A 27775-nucleotide genomic window follows, 5' to 3' on the forward strand; every position below is an offset into this window, starting at 1 on the left:
TCGAAATTAAAAAAAAATTAAAATCAGAAAGTCTAGCTGTAAAGTCGAAGTTTTTTTATAATTCAAACATTTTGTTTTAGCTAAACAGACGAAACTATTATGGAGTTTAGCATTATTTTTCAGGGGAAAAACTTTTCGAAATTGAAAAAATAATCATCCCTTAATTTTGTTTCCACTTAGCTAATTAAACTAAATTAAGTTTCCGCACAATTTGCATGTTTTTTTAGAATTTGAAAATGTTTCTAAAATTAAAATTTTTTTAAATACATACATCTAAAATTAAAAAAAAAATAATCAAACCTTAATTTTGGTTTTCACATAGGGAATTGAACTTAAAATTTTCTAACAATTTTCATGTTTTTTTAGAATTTGAAAATTTTTCTAAATTTAAAAATTTTTTACATCTAAGAACATTTGAAAATTGAAAAAATGTTGAAAATGAAAAAAAATTTATTTCAAAATTCAAATTTGAAAAAAATCGGCAATTCAAAAAAAAATAAAAGTTTAGCTGCAAGTAAAAATGTTTCAAAATCCCAGAATTATATTTCAGCTAAAAAGATGAAACTAAATTTTCAACATTTTTGTAAGTTTGGTCCTAGAATAACCTATTTACATATATACATACATATGTAACTACGAATTTCAGAAAAGTTTGCAATTTTTCAAACCCTAAAAATTTTTAAAACATGAATATATATTTTTTTTTAATATAAAAACTTTAACTCAAATACAGTTTCAAAATTTTAACAAATTTAAATTATAATAAAGGTCCGAAATTATATGCTGTAAATTAAAAAGTTAGTTGCAAAGTTGAAGTTTTGCAGAAATCAAGGTTTTTAAGTAAAGCTAAAAGTGTAGTTAGGAAATCGAAATTTTTCGGAATTCCAGATTTTGAAGGCGAAACTAGCTTAAATTAAATAATTTAAAAGGAAAAAATTTTTTTTAAATCCAAAACGTTCACAATTTAATTTTGTTTTTAGTATAATAAACTACAAATTTGCTCAAAATATGTAATTTTTACTGTACATATTTGAAAACTTTTTACAACTTTAGAATTTTTTCAAAATGAAAGTGGTTCAAAATTTAACTTTTTTTAGTTGAGATTATTTCAGTTTTTAAAATTTCTCCAAATTTAATAAATCTTAAAAGTAGATGAAACTTTTTTCTTTCATACTTTTATGCCGCTGTCTTCACATTCTCTTAACCACCATTCCCACTTTTAATCGCACGCTTTTAACCACTATGTTAGAAGCCATTTTTCTGTGGGCACCCTTTGGCAATCACATTACTCAGCCTGACAAAAGTCAACCCTAAAACACTTAGCAATCTTAACTAAGTACAGCATAGCAGCTTAAAACACGCAGCGATCCAACCTCTACTAGCCAGCTGGCTTGTTTGTTCGGCGGTATGTCAATTGTTAGTCATTGCTACCAGGCGACCAATCTTTTGCCATAACAATTGCTCACACGATTCGATTGTCTAACTTTGGCCTTCTCAGCGACTGTTCCCCCCCCAAAATAATTTGACTACCAATTCAAGCTCCATGCATGCATAAGTAGACGTTTTCGTCTCGCCATAAAATCTGCCAGTTTCAACTGTTGTCAGCTGCTGCAGCTAAAGTTTCTATGGCGAAATGTTTTTGCTAGTTTTTTGTTCGCTTTTTATAACAATTTTTTTCTATTTTGGCATTTTTGGCTATATTTTCTCTATCCTTTTTCTATGAAATTTTTCCCTTCATGCTGCTGCTTAGTCTTTCCCCCCCTCCCCTATTTATTCTAAAAGATAGTCACGTTGTGCGTGTCTATTGGTGTGCCTATCTGTCGGTTTTTTTTTTGCAGTACAATGAGGTCTTCTTTGAGGTCCTCTAGGTCGTTGGCTGGCTGCTTAGCTGTTTGGAGCTGTGTCGTGTCAGCCGTTGGCATGGTTTGTTGTCTGGTTGCTGTTGGCAGCAGCAGCAGCAGCGACATCACCGGTGGGTTGCTGCTGGCCGATTACTCATTGTTGCTGCCCATTTACCGGGTGTTTGCTGTCTCAGATGGTTCGGTTTGCTCTCGTGTTTTTTTTTTGCTTCTTCTTCCACTGCTTCTAAGTAACAGCAGCTGTTCTTCCTCAGCTTCAGTCATTGCTTTTCTTTTTCTCCTTGTTTTTTTGCATTGGCTGCTCGCCCTTTTAAGCAATTTGAATTTTCCACAATTTGCTCGGCCTGGCGTGGCATGTCTCCAGCCCACCTACACGCCTTCTCAGCGCACTCACAGCTTCTCTACTTTCCTACCCTTCCTTACTGACCCCTTTTCACACATTTGTCTTACTTTATTTTGTGTGTGTGCTGTGTGTTTTTGTGTGAGCTTTTGCTTTTGTTGCCACCATTTGGCGCCATCTGTTCGATTAAAATCCAAACTTGAAAGTTGAGTGTTTCCCAACGGGCCACCACCAGCCATCACATCCCACTCCGCGACGGCATACTTTAACCGCCAACCGTCATCACCAAGCTGTCTCTGTCTTTACTCGAATCGTTTGCCAGTGGCTTTTATCGTTTTATTTGTTGTTTTTTTTTCGCAAGCATGTGAGTCACGCTTTGGCCATGGCTGTTGTGTGGCGCTTTGCGTTGTCATAGTAGTCATCGTCGCTCTCTTTGCCCACATCTTGTTGCCCGTTTGCCTGCCCCCCTTTACCTCTTTCAGCAACTGCTCGCTTGCCCCCACTACCAGCACTTTCTGGGAAAATCAGTCTTGAATTACTAGCAAAAGTTGTTGGCGAGTAGCATGTGGTGGGGTGGTGGTGGTGGTGGTGGTGGTTGCAAGCATACATTTTATTTATGTACGTCTATATGTGTGCATCTATTAGCACTTGCATCTGCGCACATGTTTGTATGTGGGCTTGTGTGCTGCTGCTGCTGCTGGATGAAGATGTGGCATGCTGATAACTTTGTGAATTATGTACGAGCATTGTGACTGTAGCAGATGTGCACTTTTGAAAATCATAAAAAGCTTATCCAACAACAACAAGAAGAGCAACAACACTAGCAATATAATTATACAACGAAAAAAGGAATTTATGCTCACTTGGAAGTTAGCAACAAATGTTGCCATGATGAAGATAGAATATCGAATGAGTATTTAATTGAAACATGACGGACAACTGCACATACTTATTTGCCATAAAGTCGTACATATGTATGTACATATATAAGTACGCATGTGTGTAGTTTAGAGATCAAAGCACTTGAAATGCTTAATCAAGGTTTTACTTTGTTTGGGATTTTAGCTCAAACGTGATTATAGTTATAGAGATAAAAAGTTTCAATTTTCATAAATTGTAGAGAAACCGAAGCGTGAAATTAATGTTTGTGAACAAAAAGAATCCTAAAAATAGAGCATGAGTTTGCTGTTGATTGGCTAGAGCGGAGTTTAATATGTACAAATTAATTATAAGATTTAAATTTGCATCCCTTTTTTTAGTTTTTAGTATTGTAGAGTAGCCTCGACTACTTTAGGCCTTTCGACAACTTTGAATATGCTTTAGATATTTTGAGCCCAAGATGAAGATTACGATTTGAATTAAGATAACCATAAAGATCCAGATTCGGATTAAGAATAAAATTAGAATTAAGATTCAGATTAAAAAGAAGTTTAATATTAAGATTTAGACTTATATTGAGATAAAGATAAAGATATAGATCAAGTCTAAGATTAAAAAATTAGGAATAAGTATTGGCATCCGATTAAGATTATGGTTAAGCAGCATAAAATGAAATGAGGCTAACTCAATTTTCCTTCAGTAGTGTGGTCTTATAGATATCCTTTATTACTATATTTTTTTTTTAATAAAAAAAATTATTTGGCATTTTTTTTACATATCGAGTCCTGACCGCCAAAATAACGTAAGCGACGTTTTTTTTCAAAATTTTATTTTTGATGCAGAAATGCATCTAGATGCTCCAGGAATATTTCTGCATCAAAAATAAAATTTAGAAAAAAAAATTTCGCTTACGTATTCGTTTTTTTGAGCGTTTTAATTTTTGAAGGTTTTTAGTAAATTTTATTAATTGTTATATCATCAATTTTATTTTATTTAAGATAGCATTTTATTTGTTTTTTATTAATTTTATTTATCACAATTAATTCTGTTTTTTAATATAACATTTTTTTCATTCCATTTAGGTTTTTTGTCTGCGCTTCATTTAAGTTTATTTTTTTTAATTTTAAAACATTTATTTAATCTGTATTTATCTCATTATTTTTTTAATTTTTGTTTATCTAATTATTTTACGAATTTTATAATATTTTTGTCATGTTTTTACTTAACATTTTTTCCACCATTTAATTTAACATCATTTTATTTCATTCTACTTTATTTTTTAAATTTTTGTTTGTTTGTTTGTTTTTGTGTTTTGGTTTGTTACTTATTGTTTTTTCATTCAATTAATTTAGATTTTTATTTTTTCAATTAAATTAATCTTGATTTATTTTCAGATTAATATTTTTACAGATTTCTTTTGCCTAAATTAAAGAACAAATATTTTAAAAAGTTTCAAATCTTACAAATATTTATTTTTGCAATGTTTGTTATATTATTCTCTATATAATTTTTTTTACATTTAATTGAATTTTAACCTAAGTATTATTTTTTAAGCTTTGATTATTTTTAAATATTTTTTGCTGGTTTGTTAGTTTATTGATTTCTTTTTTCAATTAAATTCGTTAAGATTTTTATTTTTTTTTTATTAGTATTTTTCCAGTAAAATTGTAATATTTTTTGTTATTTTTTTAAGTTTACATATATATGTAGACATAATTTATTTATTTTTTCAATGTTTCTTATGGTATTTTTTATATTAAATATTTTAAATTTATTTAAATTTTATTCTGTTAATTTTTCCAACTTTTTAATTATTTAGTATTATTTTGTTACATTTGGCTAGATTTATTTTTTATTTTTCAATTTACTCTTTTAATTTTTTTTAATTGGATTTTATTTGGTTTCCCAAATTTTTTTACATACTCTTATTTATTATAGTTAATTCTTATTATTTTGTTATTTTTTTGATTTTACATATATTTATTTTTATTTATTTTTGCAATGTTTGTTATGGTATTTTCTATATTAGATATATTTAATCTATTTAAATTTTATGCTATTAACTTTTTTAACTTTTTGATTATTTGCTATTATTTTGTTACATTTGGCCTGATTTATTTTTTAGTTTTCAATTTCCCTTTTTAAATCTATAAGTTTTTTTGGCATTTCTATTTTTACTTTTTTTTTTATTAAATTTTATTTTGTTTACCAAATTTTTTGTTTTACATAGTCTTATTTATTATAATTAATTCTTATTTTCGCTTCAAATTTTATCTTTCTTGATTTATATTTTGTTTGAATTTTTTTAAATTCAGTTTAATATTTTACTTTATCTTATTTTATTTTACTTTATTTTATATTATTTTATTTTATTTTAATTTCTTTAATTTTATTTTATTTATTTGTTTATTATTTCATTTTATTTTAATTTATTTTATGGTATTGTGTTAATCAATTTAAATAACTTTTATTTTTAAGTTTAATTTTGGTAATTTTTTTTTTAACTTTGCGTAGTGTTTTCCCACATTTTGCCTTTAAATTATTTATACCAGCTCTATCATTAAACATCTTCATTTGAACGCCGGATTTTTGGCCTTTAATTTATTGCTAGTTCATTAATTTAATTGGCGCTGCCAATAGCATACGCACTCGCGCCCAAACTCGCCTACACTTGAATGCACATAAATATTTACTCCAATATAGGTACATATGTACATATGTACATATACATATATGTAGGTATGTCATACAACACAAATCAGCCAGGGGGGGCATATCAATGAGTAATCCTCCCACTACACATGACTAGGCTAACAAACATCTATGTACTTTTTTTTGAAAGTATGTATTAAATAAATTGCAAACGCGAGGACAAAGGAAAAACTATTCTGTATACATAAATATAAAATTTATAGGCATTTACTGGCCATAGCATAAAAATGTCGTCACAATTTGTGCGATAAAAATCAAAATAAAAAACCAGAACAAATCCAAAGTACAATACCATCTGCCATAAATCCTTACCGATTCATGCATTGTAGGCGTCACAAAAATCAGATATATCAATGGCAATGTGGGTAGAGGTGGAGAGTAAATGGATGTATGTATGCACATAAGATTGAATGTATTGTATAATATGTTGCCGATTGGAAGCTTACTGCTGCTGTTACCAGTTTCATAATAGCAGTTACACAAAAGGAAAGCTTGGGAATTCGTAGACCGCGCTTTTAGAGATATGTATTTCTACAACGGCGCCAATTTTGAAAAATATTTTGCATATTTATTTCTTTAATATATTTTCTGAATTTAAATCGAATTGAACTGTAAATATGGTTTCTAGAGCAATCTCTACTGCAGCGCCATCTACTGAAAATTTGTTTGGCCTATACTCATTTCCCACTGGGTATGTCAATTAATTTGTTTCTGTGCGAAAATTGATGTGCTGCTGATAGCACCGCATTTGTATGCGAATTTAGTATTTGAATTGTATTGGCTTATACGCTGCCTACCACTGCCAATATTGCCATTTATTTTTTTTTGTCAGCATTATACGCCCAGCTATTATTGTTTCTGCGTGTATGCCAAGGCATCAAACAATGGAATTATTATTTTGGCGCCAACAATATGCGCGCATAATGACAATCAGTCAGCCAACTAACCAAGCTAACAACCACAACCAAAGCGAATCAAACCAATTGCCAGCAACTATAAATTTCATGAATTCTGCAAAAACAGACAAAAATACCAAAATAAAAAAAAACGTGATGGCCAATGAAACCAACCAACCAACCACGCAAATCAATATTGTGCCAAAAAACAGTGAAGCTCCGAATAAAAACAGTTATTGAATAGCAGAAAAAAGAAATATAAGAAGTAGCAGATGGAGCAGAAGGCGAAACAGCTTAGACAAATGAGCGTGCCATATCAGCGCCAGCGCCACTTTGACTGGATAGAGTAGCAGGCGGCACTTGATTTCCAAACGGTCAGCCATGTCGTATGAGTAACGTAAAACCAGTGTATGTTTGTAGGTTGGCTGCTGTCTATGTGTAAGTGCATTTGATTGTGAGTAAGCTGTTTAATAGCACAATGACAGTTGCGTCGCACGTAATGAATGCTCGTTTCATCTAACATCCTCCGCTCCACTCCGCTCCCGCACCCGCACTTAAGTGCAAAAAAAGTTGTCTCTTGTTATTGTTGCCATTGTTGACTCAACTCAACTCAACTCGCCTCCACTTTTGGCCTGGCATGCGACGACAGCATGACGTTTTTATTATATCGCGATAGAAACAATGGAGCGAGAAAAAACAAAAAACAAAAAGCAAAATGTAACAAATAGCAATGTTTTGTGGCAAAACTCAATTTGGACAGCAGCATTAAAAAAAAAAAACCCTCAAAAGTCGATGCAGAGGCCAGCAGTGAGCAAAAGCAATCACAAACGCCAACAACGAGTAAACGCAGCTGTGACAACAGCTTGTTGGCCAACATGATTTTTCCATCGAGTTTATGTGGTTGCATTTCTTGGGGTGAGCAAGGCGGGGGGAGGGAACAATTCATTTTTGTAATAACGACGCATAAGCTGTGGCCAGCGCAGGGCCCCCCTCCCACCCGCTTCCTCAAATAAATTTTACTGCTGTTGTCGTTGCTACTGCTGCTGCTGCTGTTTTATGTTTATTCATCTTATTGTTTGGCAACTTTTTTTTTATACACCAAACTTTTATTGTGCATACGTTTGTATACATACATATGTGTTTGTTGTACTTGGTGTTGTTTTTTGTTTGTTTGTTGCCGCCAAGCTGTTGACGAGATTTGTTATCGTCGCCCAAATAAATTGTATGACAGTTTTTTGAGTCATATTTCTGGCGCTGCTGTGGCTGCGTGTGTGTGTGTGTGTGTGTGTGTGTGTGGCGAAGAAGTGGTGTGGCAAGGGGAGTATCATGCAAAAGTTCATTTAATCAAACATGGATGTGTGTGTTTGTGTGTGCAACAATAACAAAACACAGTCCCAAATAAGAGCAGACGAACAGACAATTTGGTAGCATACTTTTCGGGGTTGCTGAGTAGCGGCAGCAGCATCAGAACTTAGGGGAGCAAAAAGTAAGGGTGCGTTTCACTGAATAAATATTTGTGATTGTGATGAGTGATGACTGTTGAGCGGTGGGGAATTTACCCCGTGGAATTTATTTTACAACATTAGAAAGAGGTATGATAATGGGATAGTCAGTGGATTTCAGATTTTCAAAGTGAAAATTATTTAATTTTAATTTTTTTTTTTTAATTGTGATGAATAATTATATTTTTTCCATAAAAACATATTTTGGTGGTTTTTTGACAGTAATAATAAAAAGTCATGTTTGAAATAGAAAATATAATCAGAAGTAACCTTCATAAAACAATGATGGAAGGTTAAGCTTAAAAAAAAAATTTAAAGGCAAATAATGGAAAAGTTCGGGGTTTTCGGGATCAAGATCGGGACTGAACATTTTTGAAAATATAAAAAGTATGTACCATAAAAAGTATAGTCAGCATTTTTTTTTATTCGGGATTTTCGAGATAAAGATCGGGACTAAAAATGTTTGAATAAATGTATATGCACTATAAGAAATACCTTTAATCAGCATTTTTTATTTAACTCCGGATTTTGGGTATCAAGATGTGGATTAAGCTTTTTAGAATAGTAAAAAATAAAAAGCGTAATATATTTTTTTTTCAAAATTATTAAAATTTTCGAAATGTTCGGTACTTAGATCGTTACTGAGTTTTTTTGAAAATTAAAATCAGAAAAATGTTGTAAGAAAAAATCAACACTTTAATTTTCGGGATCTATCGGGATCAAAATTTCTTTATAACAATTCATTAGAACTTTTCAGGTTTTTCGAAATCGGCAACGAAAATTAAGATTTTTGAAAGAAAAAATTAATAGCAAAGGCAAATGTTAACAAAAATTTCACTTTGTGGGGTGTTCGGGATTTTAGCGGGATTGAATATAATTAATTTAAGCGAGTCGGGATTTATTGGGATTTTCGCTATGGACTTCGAGATTGAACATTTGGAAAGCAAAAAAGAAAGTGCTTAATAAGGAAATTTTAAACAAAAAGCGACATTTAAGGTTTCGGGATTTTATCGAGACGAAAAAATTTGAACCAAAGCGTAGTAGAATTCGTCACAGTTTTCGGGATTAACATCAAGATTAAAGATATTTGAGAAAAAATAGTATAAAAGAAAAAAATTAAAAAAAAAAAAATACTTTGAAATCATGCGGATTTCTTCGGGATCAAAATTTTTTAGCCAAAACTGGTCGGTATTTGCAGTAATAATAGCAGGCTGCCATTTTGTAGGAAAAAAGTACAGCATAAAAAATGTTTAACAAAATGGTAACTACGGTGATTTTTTTGGACTGGAAATTGTTGACCAAAGCTGGGTAGAAGCTGCTGGAATTTTAAACGTCATTTGAGAAAAAAAGCAAATAAAGCATAATCAATTTTTAACAAAACATTTACGTTGGAATTTTTGGAGTCAGAATTTTTTGACCAAAGCTAAGTCTAAATAGTTTGTTTTGTTTTTACGAGTATTGAAGCAATAAATTTGGAACGGAAAACTTTATTTGAATTCTTATCGAGACCAATAAATGCTGGCTTTGGGGAGAATTTTTCACAATTTTCGGGATTAACAACACAACAGAAACTTTCTCAGAAAAAGAGTATAGAGTAAACCTTTTGTGAAATAAAATAGCAAAGGAAATCTTCGAGTTTTATCGCTATCAAAAATTGTTTGCCAAAATTGGTAGAAGTTGTCGGAACTTTCAGTTCGATATTAAAACTGGAAATTAGGAAAAAAAAAATAGAGTAAGCAAATTTTAACAAAAAAAAAATAGCATAGAAATCTTCGGAATTTTATAGGGATCAAAATTAATTTTACTTAAATTTGGAAAATAATTTTTTTGTTTGTAAAGGACAAACAATTATTTCGGGATTTTCGGTATCCAAGAATAAAGCTACATATTTTGAACTGAAAAGTATACATCGAAATTGTCGGGACAGTGAACTAACTCATTCTCATAGCTGTTATAATTTTGAAAAAAAAATTTTCAAGATTTTTGGTTCGAACTTTTTTGATGCAGGTGGCAACACAAATTCGTACCCCCCTTTTTAGTTGATGTACAAATTTTGTTAGTTTAGGTAAATGTTTAGTACTCACTTGGAATTATTTTTCTTGCTTGTATGTTTATTTTAGTCTCTCAGCTGCACTACTACTTTTACATTGACATTTTTTTTTTCTTTTTCCCAATTTCTTTTTTCTTCTGTCGACGCAACACAAAAATTTTACTGACATCAGTTGGTTTGCTACTTTTAAGCACCCGATTCCAAATAAAAAAATAAAAAATTAATTCGAATTCTCAATGCAGACAGTCTAACTTTTCGCTTCGATTTAATTTTCCATACCACTTGTGCATTTCTACCTCCCTCCTCTACAAAATAAAGTACACACAGTCATCCTGCCTCCCCTTTGGCACAGCTGCTGTGCGCATAAATTGATATGCGAGCGATTGTTGCAAACCATTTGTGTGCAACTTATGTATTTATGTAAATTCAACTACATACAAATAAATTTGCTGCTCGCCATTGTTATTGCAATTGTATTACAACTTTGGCTTAGCCCCTTGTGCCCCCGTTGTTTCCTCTTTTTCGCAAACAAACAAAAATAATGATAACGAAAAACAATGCAAAGCAAACAAAAAGAAAAATTATTTGTCAACATTTTGGATTTATTACGATTGTGTGCTTACAGACCGTTGACGACGACGACGACGACGACGACGATGGCGCTGTAGAGTGACGCCATCGGGTGTGTGGGCATTTTTATTTGCATGGGGGTGTGTGTGTGTGTGGGCCATCAACTCAAAGTGCCACCAAGTGCGGCAGCAACCACAGTTCCAACAGCTGTGCAGTGGCGATGACCCAGGCAAAAATAGTATTGCCCACAAATGGTTGTTGTTGGAGAACAATGCGCCACCCCCTCTCAACACCACTATACCACACTCGAAAGTTGCAGTTAGCAGCTGCTTTTGCTACTCGTGCTTTGATTTGTTTGCGCATGTAATTGATAGCATTGAAAGTGCGTTTTTTTTTTCTTTGCAGTTTGCAGAAAGTATTTGTGGGTTTATTGTAGTCATCTGGCATTTTTGAGTGTGACTCGATGAGTCATAAGGATATTGGTTGAGTAGGCATGTGTACTTGTATACATATGTACGTTTGTATGTTATATAGGTATATATGACGGACAAATTGCAAAAGCTTGGATAAAGTCATTAGCAGAAACAAGAGTTTTGTAAAATAACCAAAAAAAATGTTTTTTTTTTCTGAGGTTATAGATTCTTTCGAAAACAAAAATGCTTCGGAAACTTCGGCCATTAGAACTCGGTTTGCATATTTAGCTAAGGTAATTTTTAGTCTCGAGCAATATCTATGGAAACAAAGGCACAGTTAGGAATATTTCGGGATTTTCGAGGTTAGATAATTTTTACAATTATTATTTTTTTTTTTTTATAAAATCATATAGGCAGTTTAATTGTGCATTCCATAAAAAAAATTCGGAATTTTCGGGATTTAAATCGGGATCGAATATTTTTTTGTTTGTTTTAACCGAAAAAAATCTATATAAGTTACTCAAGGGAAAATTGTTTTGAGATTTTCGGAATTAAAATTGAGATACAAATTTTTTATGGTTTTTTTTTCTTTAATAAAATCATATGGGATTTTAGTTATGGATTCCATTATAGAAAACTTTTTTCGGAATTTTCGGTATTTATACACGATTGAACAGTTTTTTTTTTTTAACAAAAATATATAATTCCAGTTAGAAAGTTTTGTTTTTCGGAATTTGCGGTATTAAAGTCGGGGCAATTTTTAATGATGTTTTTTTTACATAAAAGCATACGAATTTCGTTAAAAAAAATTGGGAATTTCGGGATGTCATAACTTTTTAATAAGCAAATATATATAAGTACATAAGTTCCTCAAACATAAATTTTCTTTACGGGATTTTCGAGATTAAAATCAGGTTGAGTTTTTTTAATAAGTTTTTATTAATAATATCATGAGCATTTAAAATATGAGTTCCATTAAAAAAAGTCAGAATTTTCGGGATTCAAATCGGGAATGAATGAATATTTTGTCAAGAAATATATATTTTCCACGAACACAAATATTTTTTTCGGTTAAAATCGGTATGAAATTTTATTAATGATTTTTTTATAAAATCATATGCGTGTGTTAGATTTGCATTTCATGAATAAAAGATCTGGGGTTTCAGAATTCAAATAGCTTTATTTAATCAAAAAGTATATAAATTACACGAACAAATTTTTTTTTGGAAATAAAATCGGCTTCAAATTTTTGGTTTTTTATGAAATCATACGAATTCTATAAAAGCTTTCGAGATTTTCGGGATTCATATTGGGATGGAGTAGGTTTTGTTTTTTAACCAGAAAATATTTACATTCCACGAAACAAATTTTTTCGGTATTTTCGGGATTAAAACCGGGATAATTTTTTTAATGAGATTTTCGTTTATAAAAAAAATCGGATTTTCAATATTACAATCCAAAAATATAAACGTAGTGAATATTTCAGACATAACTTCGAAAAATTGTAATTTTCTGTAATTCTTGGTACAAATTTTTTCTAGAGATTTCATCTACTCACAACAAAAATTTACGAATTTTTTCACGACTTTTCTCTTGTATACTTTTTAGTTGTGGTACATTATGATTTAGTTATTTTAATTATAAAAAAAAAAATATTTTTAACAAAAATAAAATTTAATTTAGTCATTATATATAGTCTCCATATCGAAATTGTTATCAGTAGCAGAAAAATGTGAGTCAAGAAATTAAAGCATATTTAATGCAATTTTTTTATTCACTCCCTCATTTCATATTCAGTTTTTTTTTTTCTTTCAATAAACTCTTCTGCTTATTTTATTTTTATTCATTCACATTTCACCAACCGCCTGTTTTCCATTACTTAGCACAACAACGCAATTACTTGCACGCCAATTGCTTATTATTGCCCCGCACCTGTTTTAATTATATTTTAAATGCGCTAATTTCTTCTGCCTACTCGGCTTCACCATCTTTATTTTATTTGCTTTTCAAATTGCAAAGGCATTCGCATATAAAAATTATTATAAATACTACAAACATGTTCGCAAAAATTCTTAAAAAAATGTTCAATGTATAGGAAAACAAATGAGCGGCCTCCCACTCGCTAGGCCAGGCCGCTTTTCTCCGGCACGCGGTTACGCATCGGTTGCCCACAGCCAGAGCAGTGGCAACGAGGCCCACCCCACAGCCACAATTGCTGCGGCAGGGAGGCAAGTCGAACAGTCACAGTCACAAGTAGCAAGAAAGCAACTAAGCGGCCAACATCTGTTTTCCTTCGCTTCGCTTGCCGTAAAAGCGCACACAACCAACGCACACAAATCGTCTAGTCTCAGCACTTTCAATTCCTTTACAATGCTGCTTTCGTGCCTGTTTTATTCCTTCTATTTTTTTTTTTTTTTGGTTCCTACCTCCTCTTGCGCCTATGTAACATAAATTTCTATGTTATTATTGCTGTTTGTTGAATGGCATGTTGAAAATTTGTTAGGCGATACGAATACAAATAATTTCCGATATCATAGCGGGGGTGGCATTTTATTATAGAAAAAACACACACGCAGAGTCTGTGTTTATATGCACGTATGTTTGTATGTATGTATGTATGTGGCATGTGGTGGCAGCCAGAAGTGGTCGAGTACAAAATTGTTTCATTTGTTAAGTATGTGGAATTTTAATTGTTCTGTGTGGCTCTGGGTTTGCACGCCTGTTTGTATGCCAGTGTTTATACAAATTGGTTAGGAGTGAATGTTTGTGTGTGTGTGAGTGTTTGTGCACATTCGTATTAATATGCTATTTGAGATTTTATTGTTATTATTTATTGGCATATATCTATGCAAGTACATATGTGTGTTTGTATATAAAAGTATAAACGAATGTACCTTCAAGAGTAGCAGCATTACGAGAGTATTTGAAAATTCGCTGATCAAATATAAACAAATATTAAAAATATGCGTTTGTTAATGTTTATACATATGTAAGTGTATGTTACGGTGGTCCTTCAAAAAAATCAACATGGGTCACCTCTTTATTTTGTTATACGGACAAAAGAAAGACAACCAAGATAGTTTCAAAATTCAAAAAAAAAACTTGTTAATCCCGAAAATTCGACAAAATTTTGCCTTTGACCACCTATAATAGCTCAGCGAGTTTATGAATTTATATGAATAAGTTTCAATAATCAGCCTTAACACCGATTCTCGTAATTTTACAGGCAAAAAAATCAAATTGGGGGATTTTTTTTTACTTTATAATTTTGTGAGAATATCTTTTTACATGGAATTCGATAAGGCCGAATATGTAAAAATCATCAGATTTCAAGTGAAAATTTTTTTCTATTTAAAAAAAGTAAGGACACACTGGGAAGTGAAACTTACGTTACATACATATCTATTTTGTCTCATAACCAATATACATACATACATCTGCTTTTTCTTAAGGTTACATTTTTTGTCTTTTTTCTATCTTTGTCTAACCCCTGTTCGTTCTAACTACATTTATATTATTCTGTTTTCCTTTGTCTTCATTTTTATCTTTATACTCTATCGATAACAAAATCGATAGTAACATCCCATAAAATATCGATAACAAAACCGATAAAAATATCGATAACGAAATCGATGAAAAATTCGATAAAAATTTAGATAGCAAAATCGATAATAATATTGGTAGCAACATCTATTAGAAACTCGATAAAAATATCCATAACAAAATCAACAAAAAAAAAATATCGATAACAAAATCGATAAATATCGATAACAAAAGCGATAAATATCGATAACAAAATCGATAAATATGGATAAAAACTCCATAAAATATCGATAACAAAATCGATAAAAAATATCGCTAACCAAATAGTTAAAACTATCGATTACAAAATCGATAAAAAATACCCAGGGGGTACACAAAATTTAGATGTTGATATTTTTAAGGTCCGCCCTAGTGTATGTATATCTAGGCATACATATAAAGTATATCAATATATGAAATATAAGTGAACCGAAGAACTGAAACTGAATGTTTGGTTTAGATCGGCTGCGATAATTCTCAAGATCTCACATAAACGATTACTTGGCACTTAGAGGCTAAGAAAAATGGAATTCCTAGACCCAGTCCTTGGCGAAACAAAAGCACACTTTAGCAAGTACTAAAAAATTTGTCAAGCCTTTGTTTTGTGCAATTTCCTTCAATGAGGAGAATAAGTGCCAAGTTGCAATACTCCAAAAGCTGTACATGGGCTTAGCAGATGTTCCACGTCACATGCCATGATTTATTCACCATGTGCACGCCAAGTAGTATATTGCATCCCTTGTACAGTTGTAAGTATTTTTCCTCTGATCTCTCAAGTTGTTAATCAAGCAGCCCTTCTGCTCGTTTCGAGTGAGGTGTAAAGGGTGTAAAACAGCTTTCTTAGTTTTTAGCATGTATACAAATATTAAGAGCTGTCGCTGTTAATTGGCCCTTTCATGTGACATAAAGTATGTACATATTTGCGGCTTTTTAATTTGCTTACTAACAACCTAACAAATTAAAAGAAAAAAAGTTACAAATACAAAAAAAAAATATTAACTAGGTACAAATAGCTTATTTACGTCAAAAATGCCATAACTCAAAAAAGTAAAACTCGAGAAAAACGGCTTTAAAGTTTTGAATTTACATATACTCTTGTAGTAGAAATGAATACATATTTTGTTGTAGTGAGTTACTGTTAATCGATACCGCCATGAAATAATGAATACACAACATTGAAGAAGCGATTGCGGTAATTTCTGCATACTCAAATCAAAATTTATATTTTTTGACTTATGACACTATTGCACTAAATGTGCGTTTTGTATATTGTGATGTACGTACTATGTATTTCATTAAATTTATTTACATGACAAACACATTTAATTCCACTTGTTCATTTAATTCAACAAGCGCTTTATTGGCGTATAGTTTGCATTGTAAGAATGCACAAATTTTTCCATTTGGCTTTGCCTTTTTTTTGCTGTTGCTGTTTCTGTTGCTGTTGCTGTTGCTGTTGCTGTTGCTGTTGTTTACTTGACTTTTGGCTTGTACAAATGTTTTTTCTTGTTTACGAGTGTAATGCAGTTTGCATACGAATTTCAAGTGAGGCGTTTAATGACCTACAAAATTACAAAATAAAAAACAAGAAAATCGCTGCAGGCAAAAAAAAGCAGTTAGTACAAAACATTATTTTGCAAATCAGGGAACAAATAAACATGTTTTTAAGTAAACAAGTCAGACAAATAACAATTGTTTTTAACAAATGCGTACATACACAACTGAGCAATTAAAAAATATGTTAAAAAAAATTAGTGAGTTGTACAAATTAATTATTTTTTATTGCCTACATTTTTTACTTATGTAAGTAATCATAGACCTATTTTCTTTGCACATTTTGCGCCCAATTGCAACTTTTGCAAAATATTTAGCCCCTCACTCAGTAATTTGTGTAAGCATTTTTCGATAAAGTTTGATAACCTTTCGCGATAAAAACGCCACTGTTACAAAAATTATATTTGCACAGCCGTCCAGTTCGATTGAATCGAATTCTTCACTGTCTTGCCTTACAAATGCCAAGCAATCGAAATTTCGCAAGCATACAAACAAAAAAAAATTGATTTTGCCACTTTGTATTTTAAATTTATTTATTATTTTGTGGTTATGTGTTATGCGGAGGTCAATCGCGTAGACAAAGTAGCCGCCACTGTCGTGTAACCAGGTGAACGTCTGGCACTCACTTGTTAAATAAATACGAAAAACGCACACAATGACAAACAAAACAAATAAAATAATAATAAAATTAACATAAGAAAAAATACCGTCTACACATACTACATATGCGATTGGCAGCGACCAAATTTGCATTTCTTATGACGCCAACAAAACAATTCGCACCTTCACCGCGCTAAATTTTATATTTGTAAAACTGATTGAGCAATTCGCGTTCGAATTTATTACGCGCTCAGCGGTATTTGGGCTGTGTTGCGCTGCTTAGCAGGTATTGATGTTAAAAGTGGGAAACAATTAAATGAAGTGAAGAGAAGTGAAATATTTGAAATACATAAAATGAAATACAGCACAAACGAATAAAGTAAATTAAAATAAAATGCAATGAAATAAAATAAAAAATAACAATTAAAAAAAATTTTGAATTAAAATAAATAAAAATAAAATAAAAATTACTTAACATGACATAAGTAAGCATAACATAACATAGCATAACATAGCATATCATAACATAATTTAACATAACATAACAAAGCATAACATGACGTAACATAACAAAGCATACCGTAACTTAATAAATCATGACATGACTCGACTAGACCTGAAATGACATGACATAACATAATATAACATGACAACAAAACATAACTAAAAATATAATCAGATTTTAAAAATAAATAAATTTAGAAGACAACATAATTCCCTTCAGCTCTCAAAGTAAGTTTCCACTGGTTGCCGATTTCTTCTTTGCAACTAGCAAATGCGGTTCAAATTCAATAAGCAGTTATCGATAAATGCCTGCTGTAGACATGTTTTATCCACATGTGCCTCGATATTTGTGGCAACATGCTAATTAATAGCTGCATTAATATTTTTATCTTTGTTTCTATCTGATTATCAACAATATAATAATCGATATTTTTGTTCTATCGCTTATTGTTACATAAGTCGGAATTGTTATCGACTTTTTCTTCGACGTCCATCTGATTTTAGCGACACAATTATCGATATTTTTGTTTTATCGTTTATCGCTACAGTAATCGATATTGTTATCGACTTCTTCTTCGATCCATATAAGTTTTAACCGCTACAACAATGGAAATTTGTATTGTACCGACCCTATAAGCGATATTTTTATCGACTTTTCCTTCGATATGTACTATATCGTGATCACTATGATTATTATTTTCATAGTTATCGAATTATATACGTTTTCATAATCAGCCGTAGTAATTTGTTATCGTCGTCGGTCATCGATCGTACTCATTTTTTATATACTTACCTACATACTTTCCATTATTATCGCCAAATTTATCGACTACGTTCCATAATAACATTTATCGATTTTTTTTTTCTTTTTTTATTGAAACTTCCATCAGTACTTTTTCCGATATGCAGGTATTCACATCTTTATCCTTTTTTAACCACATTTATCGTCATTGAGTCGTGTGCGTTCTGATAATCGATGATAATTGTTCGTTATCGCTCTCGATATCACTTTTGTGTTCACGATAATTTTTTATATACCTATGTAGATACGTACATAGATATTTGTTATTTTTTAAATTCTCATATTTATCGATATCATTTTAAAGTTGTGTTTATCGATGCTTTTTTGCGTTAAACTTATCGATATTTTTTTTCAATATGCACTCATTGTTTTCATTATTATTGTGCTCATCGTTATAGAATCGAATACATTATCGTACCTAGCGATAATAATTTGTTATCGCATTCGTTTTTGCTTTGTTGGTGTACATTTGCCTCACCGCGTTTATCAATATCGTAACAGAGTTATATTTATCGATGTTTTTTTCGTATTACATTTATCGATATTTTTTCGATATACTTATCGATAGTTATCCTTATCGAACTTTAACTCATTTTCACTCTCATATTTACGTACATAAGTATTATCGCTGCTTAACTTACAGTATGTATTTACTTTAGTCACTGAGGGTTTCCAGCTTTTAAATGCTTTAAAGTGCTTTTAACGGAGTAAAATTTGACCACTCAAATTATGTTAAACTTTCAGCTTCTAAAAAAAAAATACGCCCTTTATTAAAAGCATTCCGAAAAATCAAGAAATACTGCCCAAACAACTTCAACTGGCCAGAGCAGAATGAGCCAGAAAAAAAAACAAGAAACAATGCCACATATTTAGCAAAAACAAAAAAATTCCCCCTACTCAGCTGTAATTCGAGAAGTCAATGTGCCAATTTAATTCGATTTGATAGCAGTGCATTCGAGAAATTTATTAATTTGCAATTCTGACATTGAAGCAATAAACGAAAAGCCGCAAAACCGGCAACGAAAAATGTACAATCACAAAAAGTAGTCAGCAATGTAGAAGAAAGGTGAAATACATAAATCAGATAGCCGAAAAAACGCCAACAGGTGGTGGTGACAGCCAGGCAGTCAGAACATGCCTGTAAACAGGCACAGGCTAAAGGTGCAGCTACATACATATGTACATGCATACATATCGAGCCCTAACCGAAAAAGGGCATATGTGGCATTTTTTTTTCAAAATTCTCTTTTTGATGCAGAAATGTTCCTGGATCATCTAGATGCATTTCTGCGTAAAAAATAAAATTTTCAAAAATAAATGTCGCTTACGTCTTTTTGGCTATGTAGTTATATAGTAGACCTATAGCCTTTAGCAGCGCGCATAATCCCTTTCGCGATGTTACCTGTGTCTGGTGCGCTTTGTTGTGCGCGTAATTTGATACATTTTAATATTTATGTGGCAAAATTGAACCTAAGTAAATACATACATACGTTGTTGGCTTTTACCGGCATTTATTCCCCAGCACTTTGTTAAGCGGCACGAAATAGCTGCTGTGCAACATGCAATTAAGCAACAAGTTGTGACGTGTAAGGGGCTGAATAAATACATACATACATACATACATACAAACTGACATATTTTGTGTTTTTTTTTTGGGCAATGAAATTCGTAATATATTTTTTTTTAAATATTCATATTTTAGTGTGCCGTAAATCACAGGTTTTTGAATAAAGTGCTAAAAATGTTAAAACAAAAAAATTTCTTTTTTTTTTTCATTTATGTGTATTTTAAGTTTGTTTCGAATACTTATACCTACATAAATCATCTTCCCCAGCCGCATTAATTTTGATTACTAAAAATTTCAAATTGTTAACAAAATTAAAAAATTCAAAACCCATTTTATATGAATTTATGCAAAATTATTTCATTGCATTCAATTACTGAATTTTTATCTTTTTATCTTTTTTGCTTTTTCATTTTTTATTGTTTCTTCATATTGTTTTTTTTTTCTTGCCCGCTGATTGGCCAAAAAAATTGGTTGTTGTAGCTGCGCTGTGCCAGCACCACAACCTACGCAAATTTTGATTGGCTCAGCTGAACAAATTTTTTTTTTTTTAGATTTTGCTTTATTTATTTTTCCTGCTTTTATTATTTGCATTTAATTAGCTAATTATCTGCTTGGCACCTTTGTGTGTATATGATTGTATGTATGTACGCATATATACTTACATGCATGTGTGCTTTTGCGATCGTGTACAAAATGTATTTGTAGAGATCTTAACCATCTTAAGATCGTCATTAGATAGCAGGTCTACCCATTTTTGCGGATTGTACTCGTGCGTACAAATGTGTTTGTGTATTTGTTACATACATATGTAAATATATTTTTGCAATTTTTTTTTTTGATTTCTTTCGCACCTAATGAAAGATAATGCATGGAATTTTTTTAAATAAAAGATTTCTCTTTTAAAACTATTTGAACAAAACATTGAACTTTTAAAATTGATTTAAAAATTAAAAAAATTCCACTATGGCAATTACAGTTTTATATCACCATCACAACAACATACCATTCGGCAGTGATCTTAATATACATTATTTTACCTTTTTTGATTTAGGTTTTATAATTTAATTTTTTTTTTATCTAAAGAAAAATATTTAAAATTCATAAAAAACATTTTTTATTAAAACAAAATACAGAAAATTTTTGGTTAAGCTAATGATACCTTTTATGAACATTATAAAATTGAAATTGTCTATGATTTTCTTAAAATTTTTTCCATATTTTTATTTAATTTAACTTTTTTGTTGCTACATATCTTTAAATTTAGATACATATATAAATATTTATTTTAAATATAAACTGTTTGATTTTTTTCAAAATTTCCAAGTTGCAAAAATTAAAATTGTTGATGCATATTTTTTATGTAGTTTTGATTTTTTCATTGAAATTAAACCGAAATCTATGAAAGTTCGCGATATGTAAATCTGTAGGCTATAAGAAGTTATGTTTTCGAAAATTTCTAAAAAAAATAAAATTTGTGATTGGAATATGTTTTAACATTATGTATTTTAATCATAAAGTTTTAAAGTTTAAAAAATGGGAATTTAAATATTCAGGTACTTCGATGGCCGAAATAACTCTTAATCAAAATCATTCTTTAAAATTTTGTTATTTTTTTCGATTTGACTTTATATTATAGTTTCGAATTTAGACTATTTTCAAAACTTTGAAATTGGCTTTGAAAAAAATTGTTGATTTTTTTCTAAATTATTAAATTTAAGAAAATGAAAAAAATACGAGTATAAATCCACATTTAATCAAAGATTTTGAGGTGTTTTTTGTTTTGAACTAGAAAATTTGAATTTCTTTAATTTCAAGCTTAACAAAATAGTTTTGGCTAAACAAAAATTTTGAATATTAATTTTTCAATTTTCAAATTTAAAAATTCAGTTATTTTTCATCTATCGACCGGAAAATATTTAACTTAGCTTTTTTTCAAAATTTAAAAAAAAATCGTAAAATAAATTTCAATATTTTCAAAAGTTTCTAGAGTTTGCTACATATAAATTTTTGTGCATTTATCGACAAATAGCTTTTTCGCTTTAAACGCAGTCACTATTTTTATTCATGATCACATATCTTCGAAACGACTAGCGACCATCACAGACCAATTGCTCACGCTTCCTGGTATGTATGTAATATATTATTTTCATTTTCAACTACAATTATTACTGCAACTATTTTAGTTAAATAATTGTTCCGTGAATTATTTGTTAGTGTACTTGCCACGACATTATCTGTTTACATACTAGTCGCTTTCAAATATGGTACTTTTTTAAAGCTCTTCAAAACCTCTTATCAAATGTTGCTGCATTGAATTCCGCGGAAAAATTGATATAAAAATAGATTAAATACACCAATTTAAATTTACTGCCGATTTCGCGAAAGCAATTTATATGAAAAATGAAAATTTCTGTAATTTTCCATATTAAATTCGAATAAAAAAGAATACATTTTTCACTTAAATAGCTTTCGTGAAACTGGCTATTAGAGTTTTTCTTATTTATTTTTTTTATAATTATAAAAAGTTAAAATTTTTTTTTAAATTTTCGAAATACATTTTTAAAAAAAATTTATTTTATTCACATTTATAGCCAGTTTCACGAAATCAATGCAAGTCAGATGCTTTTTTAATTTAGTAGAAAAACTGGCAAAAGGGAAAAAATAATTTTTCACTTCAATTGCCGGTAAATCCCCGCAGTTAAAGATTCTAAATTAATTTCTTAGAATTTTTTTCGAAGTTTCATATTAAGCTTTTTAAAAAAACTTGTCTCAAGCTCAAAAAATATTATTGATGAACTATAGTTGTATGTAACTAATTTTATAGTTAAAAAACATTTGATAAATTTTTTTATATCCTAAAAATTATTAAAAAATATGTTTGTACATTTGTTGTTGCTTAAAAAAAATTTAACAAGGCCTACATTTCTTTATACATTAAAAAATTATTAAAAATATTTAATTAAATTTTTTGTTGTTGCTTAAAAAAAAATTAACAAGTCATACATTTTTTTTTTTGTTTTATTTTTATCGGTCTTAGTTCCTTTTTATGGTTTAGTGTAAGAATTTAGCATAGAAGAAATGTTTTAATTAAGCTGTCCAACAAAATTACAAAATATTCAACACTAACTTAAGTGAATTATTTGAGAAAAAGTTTAAAATATGAGCAGTTAAGTTCCGTGTGTGGCATTTATTTGGGCAGCGTCTTTCTAAAAATTCCACATTTTTCAACCTTTTTTGATTGATAAATTTTTCCTTTTTTTCCACTCTAACCTACATAGTAAGTACACTTGTACCCGCGTTGTAGCACAATCAACCCAAAAGCAGCGATATGACTGCTGCCACCTTGCCCCTGTTCATTATTACAAGTATTTATGACTGAACACCTGTGCGAAAACGAAACTATCAATTTTTGTACGTTTTGTTAGATAAGCATTACAGTGTTCTTCAAACTACTATGTATGTATGTATATACCGTTAGTTGGTAATTGTCGCGCAGGTGCTTCTACTCGCAGTATTGTCGTTTAGTGCTTAGTGTGCGTGAAAATTAAATGATTAAATCAACTCAGGTAGAAGCTGATAATAATATGTAATATTTTTTAGACACACATACATACGACGTGCATACATACATATATCTACTGTAGTGCTATTGGCATAATAAAAAATACACAATCGATTATACTTGCTTGCTCGTATGAAACAACAAAAAATATTGCAAAACCGCTAATTAAACGGAGACGTAATACCTGTATAAGTCGGTAATTTCATGTAAATATTGTTTTTTTTTTTGTGAGTGTGCATGTAACAAACCATTTTTGCGCTTGTATGTGTGCACCTATTAAGCGCATGTTTTGGTCAAAGTGCAACTGCTGTTGTGCTTGAGTAAGTTTTTTCAACTGATTGCTGTGGAAAATTGCCAGCTTACATGTGGTATTTCCGCCATAGGTGCTAACAAGTTGCAAATACAAAAAAAAAAGAGGGGGCAATGCTATAGATTAGCAGCTTAAGTAAGTAGCTACTAGCAGCACGTGGCGTTTAAGGCGCCTTGTATTGAGTTTTTTTTTTTTGTGTTCTTCTTTTCATATTATTTAATATTTCTGTATATTACTCGTATTATTTTTTTATTGGTCAGCTTCTAGAGGCAACTACTCGTAAGCCGGACTAATTTTGCATAGATAGAAACTGATTTTATACACTCTTCTTCCGGCTGATCAACTTATTATGTCAAGCTTTATATTACTGGTTTGCTTCCTGCATTGGTTAAGTCTGGTGGAATTAATCAGAAAACATTAGCTTTTTCTCGCTGATATTTTATGCGTATGAAAAGGAATAAAAAATGTCTTGCAAAAAATTCTCAAGTAGTTTTAAATCAGTAACTCTATAGCCATTTCGTGATCATCTCATATTAAATCAAGGGTTAACTACTATACTTAACTTAAAGATGTGTCTCAATGACTCTTTGAGTGGTTCTATTTTGTGACTAGTGGTCAATATATCCCTTTGACTGTTTCATAAGGTAGCATTTATATAGAGTACGCGTACTGATCCTTCAATACCTGAGGTCGTTGCAGTAAAAATTCTTTCCAAAATATCGGTTTTCCTAAAGTCGCGTTAACAAAGAGGTAGCTGAAAATAGCCTTGTTCCTCGAAGATCGTTAAAGATCACACTAAAATTTGTTTTGCCATAGTCAAGATAGGGCGATTTATAAAAGTACTTAGCTCTAATTTGTTGTTTTTTTTTGTTTGTTTTTTTCGAAGATCGTTAACATTCATACAAAGTTTTATTTTATTGCCTCGAAAATCGCGATCGTATCAAAATATTCAATCTATGTTGTGGTCAAAGTGTTTTCAACTACAACTATTAAGCTTGCATGAAGCATAAAAATATCGATCTTACTATAGCCACAATAGCGAGGAAGAGGTTGTTCAAATTACATACTAGTATATCTGTTCCTTGAGGATCGTTGACGATCATACTTAAAATATTTTTTTGTCTCCTAGTTAAAAATCGTAGAAAATGTTTATTCAGCAAAATTTGTTGATGCCACTGTATTTTCAATGAAGTTGAAGTAAAAATCATTAGCCTTACTATATTCACAATAGCGAGGATCAGTAGAGTTAACACTTTGACAATGATTTTTTTGTCATTTTAGGAAGTACCAAAGCTTAATCTCTTCTTTACTAGTTCACCGCAAACGCCGAGTTCAATTAAAACTCATGATTTCTCTAGAAAAGTCTTTATCTTTGGATAGCAAAGCAATTATGAAAATTACTCGCTACCTACAGCTGCTATTGAGAGGTGTCAACTAGGCAATGATATTGAAGAGCATAAAATATTTTATCAGTTGTAAGGGGATCACTAAGGAATCGATCTTGCTACCATTTAGAAGCATTTTTAGATAGCTCAAAGTCTGAGTTACTTCTCTCCCTGAAATCACAGATCTATCGAAACTTGTTAATGATCAGTCTCAGTTTTTTTTTATTTCTTTGAAACCGAGATCGCGCTATTTCAGCATGGTAAGATCGGCGTAAGATCACCTTGCCTACAAATACGAAGGCGTAGATCACTAAAAATGCTGCATCTGTAATGATTTTACATAGAGATTACTAAAGGTATCTTTTTTCCTAGTATTTTGAAGAGAGGTCTTTCGTTTTATTTAATGAGATAATCATTTTAGCAACTTTTTTGGGTCCCACCGCAGGAGAATCAAGATCACTAAACACTTGAGTCTGTTCACAAGCACAAAAGTCTCTGATTGTTACAAACTACTTAAAATCTTTTTATTGGTTCGATCGTCTCTACCTGAATCCAAGCTGTTGTCAAGTAGTTTATAATATTTGTTTCTCTTTTTTCTACGATCGTCTTGATTTTAAACTAATCTGTTGTCAAATACAGATATTTCGAATCGATTTGAAGCCTATCTGTTGAAGAGTACAGAACACACGAAGCAATACTAGTGAGGATCACTGAAGGTTTTCTAATGTTCTAACAAAAATTGTTTTGTTTGCTGTATTGATTTCCAAGTAAAGACCTGAATTTAGGCGATGTTCCACTGAAATCGTTAAACAATGTTTCAAAATATGAATTTGACCAACCCTTTGCCGAAACTTTGCTGTTTGAAATGATCTTGACCCAGTAGGAATGCTAAGCTTTGCAAGACTTATTTTTGATAAGTAAACTGACGCAAAAATGGAAATCTCTACACAAGATAGTAATCGCTGTATACTACAAAAAATCTACGGATTTTTAGCTGAAGATACACTATAAGCGTCCGGAACGTTCCCAGGAGAATTGGTTCTACAACAGAGGCGGAGGTTTTTCGAGTGCCGCACGCATTTTATATAGACGAGCGCTGTGGAAAAAATTTCACTCTGGCCAATACTGGTTTACATATGTATGTACAATATCTGTAATTTCGGCAGTATTATCAAAGCATATTTCAAGCACAGGATCATACAAGTTTTTTCTTCGAAATCGATGCTTAAAAACACCTAGCCGAAACTTTGTAATTTAAAAGATATTAATCCCATTAATATTTAGTTGTCTAATCTGAATTGATTTGATAAATGCAACCATCGGACTACTTAGTAGAGGTATAGGTTCCCTAGAGGCTATTGACTATATGTAATGATGCATTTAACAGTCCTCGCACGGCTATAAAGCTTATAAAAAGTTCCGGCTATGTAGACCCGCTCTCTCGTGAGAACGAACAGAATATCTTCGAATTTGTCAGTGATGATGTGCTATCAGCCGCCGGCAAGGAATCAGTGAGGTATTTTTTTTTTTTTTAAGAAAAATTTGAAGTGTATATTTATCAAATAAAAGTCATAAAATTTTTAAAGTCAGAAAGTGTAGAAATTAAATTTTTTAAGTCGAAGTCAGTTGTGTTTTTTTTGATTTTATGGTCTGAATTAGATGACACGGACTTGCCACACAGCGCATGTAACAATTTGGCCCTATTGCGAACATCTCTGATCTTATTAAATCGTCCTATATTTCTATGTAATATTTCATAATTATTTCCTCTTTAGAGATTTATTTATTTTTATTTTTCTAACGCTTACCTTTCATAATGATCGCTGTTAATTCTGAAGCATTTAATTGCATACAGAATTGATTCTCACTGCTTATTGCTGTTGCAGTTGTAGTTGCAGTTGTTGTTTTTGTATTGGCCATATATGTATGTAAGTATGTATGATTGGGTGTGTACGCGACTTAATCCGTTGACGATGAAATTATATGTATTTGTTTAACGTTTTTACTTCAATTATTATTGGTTGTTACTTTTCTTATATTTTATGCTATTTGCTTAGCAATAAACCACTTATGACGCCGGCAAACGTTTCTGTAACTGACTTGTAGTTAGTCGGTAGTTTGGTGGTTTTGTGGGGTTAGCGTACCCCGATTGTTCGACCGATTAGCAATAATAGTAAAACTGTTAATTTGTTATGTTGCGCTAATCCGCTGTCAAATCGTCTTTATTTGCTAGAGCGCTTTTCTTTATTTTTGCGCGCGCGCGTGTGAAACTGCTGTTATGCTGCTTATGATTAACGATGAATCCGTAATCCGTAGCGGCTATTGTTCTAATTAATTTTTGCACTTCCGCAAGCGCGCTATGTGGGACACTTGCCTTTCGTTGGGAGTTTGTGTTGCACAAAATAATTTTTTGTTTATTTTCGGACTTCTTTCATTAGAAAATTTCACTTTGCCATTGTTTTTATTCTAAAAATCTTCTACAGTGTTTTCACGCGCAAGCCGGCTTAAAGGCTTTCATTTATTTTTCCGTTTTTTCCTACGGCAAATTTAAGTTTTTAATATTTTCAAGCACTAATTTGCGTAATTTTCTATTTTGTGTAAACAATTTTTTTTCGAAAATTTTTCGGCTTATGAAACAAGCGTGTATGTATATTGAAAGCTCTTTGTTTTTCACACAAATTTAAGTTT

At 31.1% G+C, this 27775-nt stretch overlaps 1 protein-coding gene across 1 annotated transcript in view; it reads right to left on the reverse strand.

Annotated features, from left to right (window-relative positions):
- The window catches only part of LOC118740910, a 76401-nt gene extending 49394 nt beyond the window's left edge, over nt 1–27007 (reverse strand). Inside the window, exon 1 of the mRNA XM_036472663.1 lies at nt 26896–27007. Within this exon, the coding sequence (XP_036328556.1) occupies nt 26896–27007 (112 nt within the window). The remainder of the gene's footprint in view (nt 1–26895) is intronic.
- Nucleotides 27008–27775: the final 768 nt, after the last annotated feature.

This window comes from Rhagoletis pomonella, unplaced genomic scaffold (genome assembly GCF_013731165.1).
Source record: "Rhagoletis pomonella isolate Grant_MI unplaced genomic scaffold, Rhpom_1.0 Rhpom_scaffold_00006, whole genome shotgun sequence".
Classification (NCBI taxonomy): Eukaryota; Metazoa; Arthropoda; class Insecta; order Diptera; family Tephritidae; genus Rhagoletis; species Rhagoletis pomonella.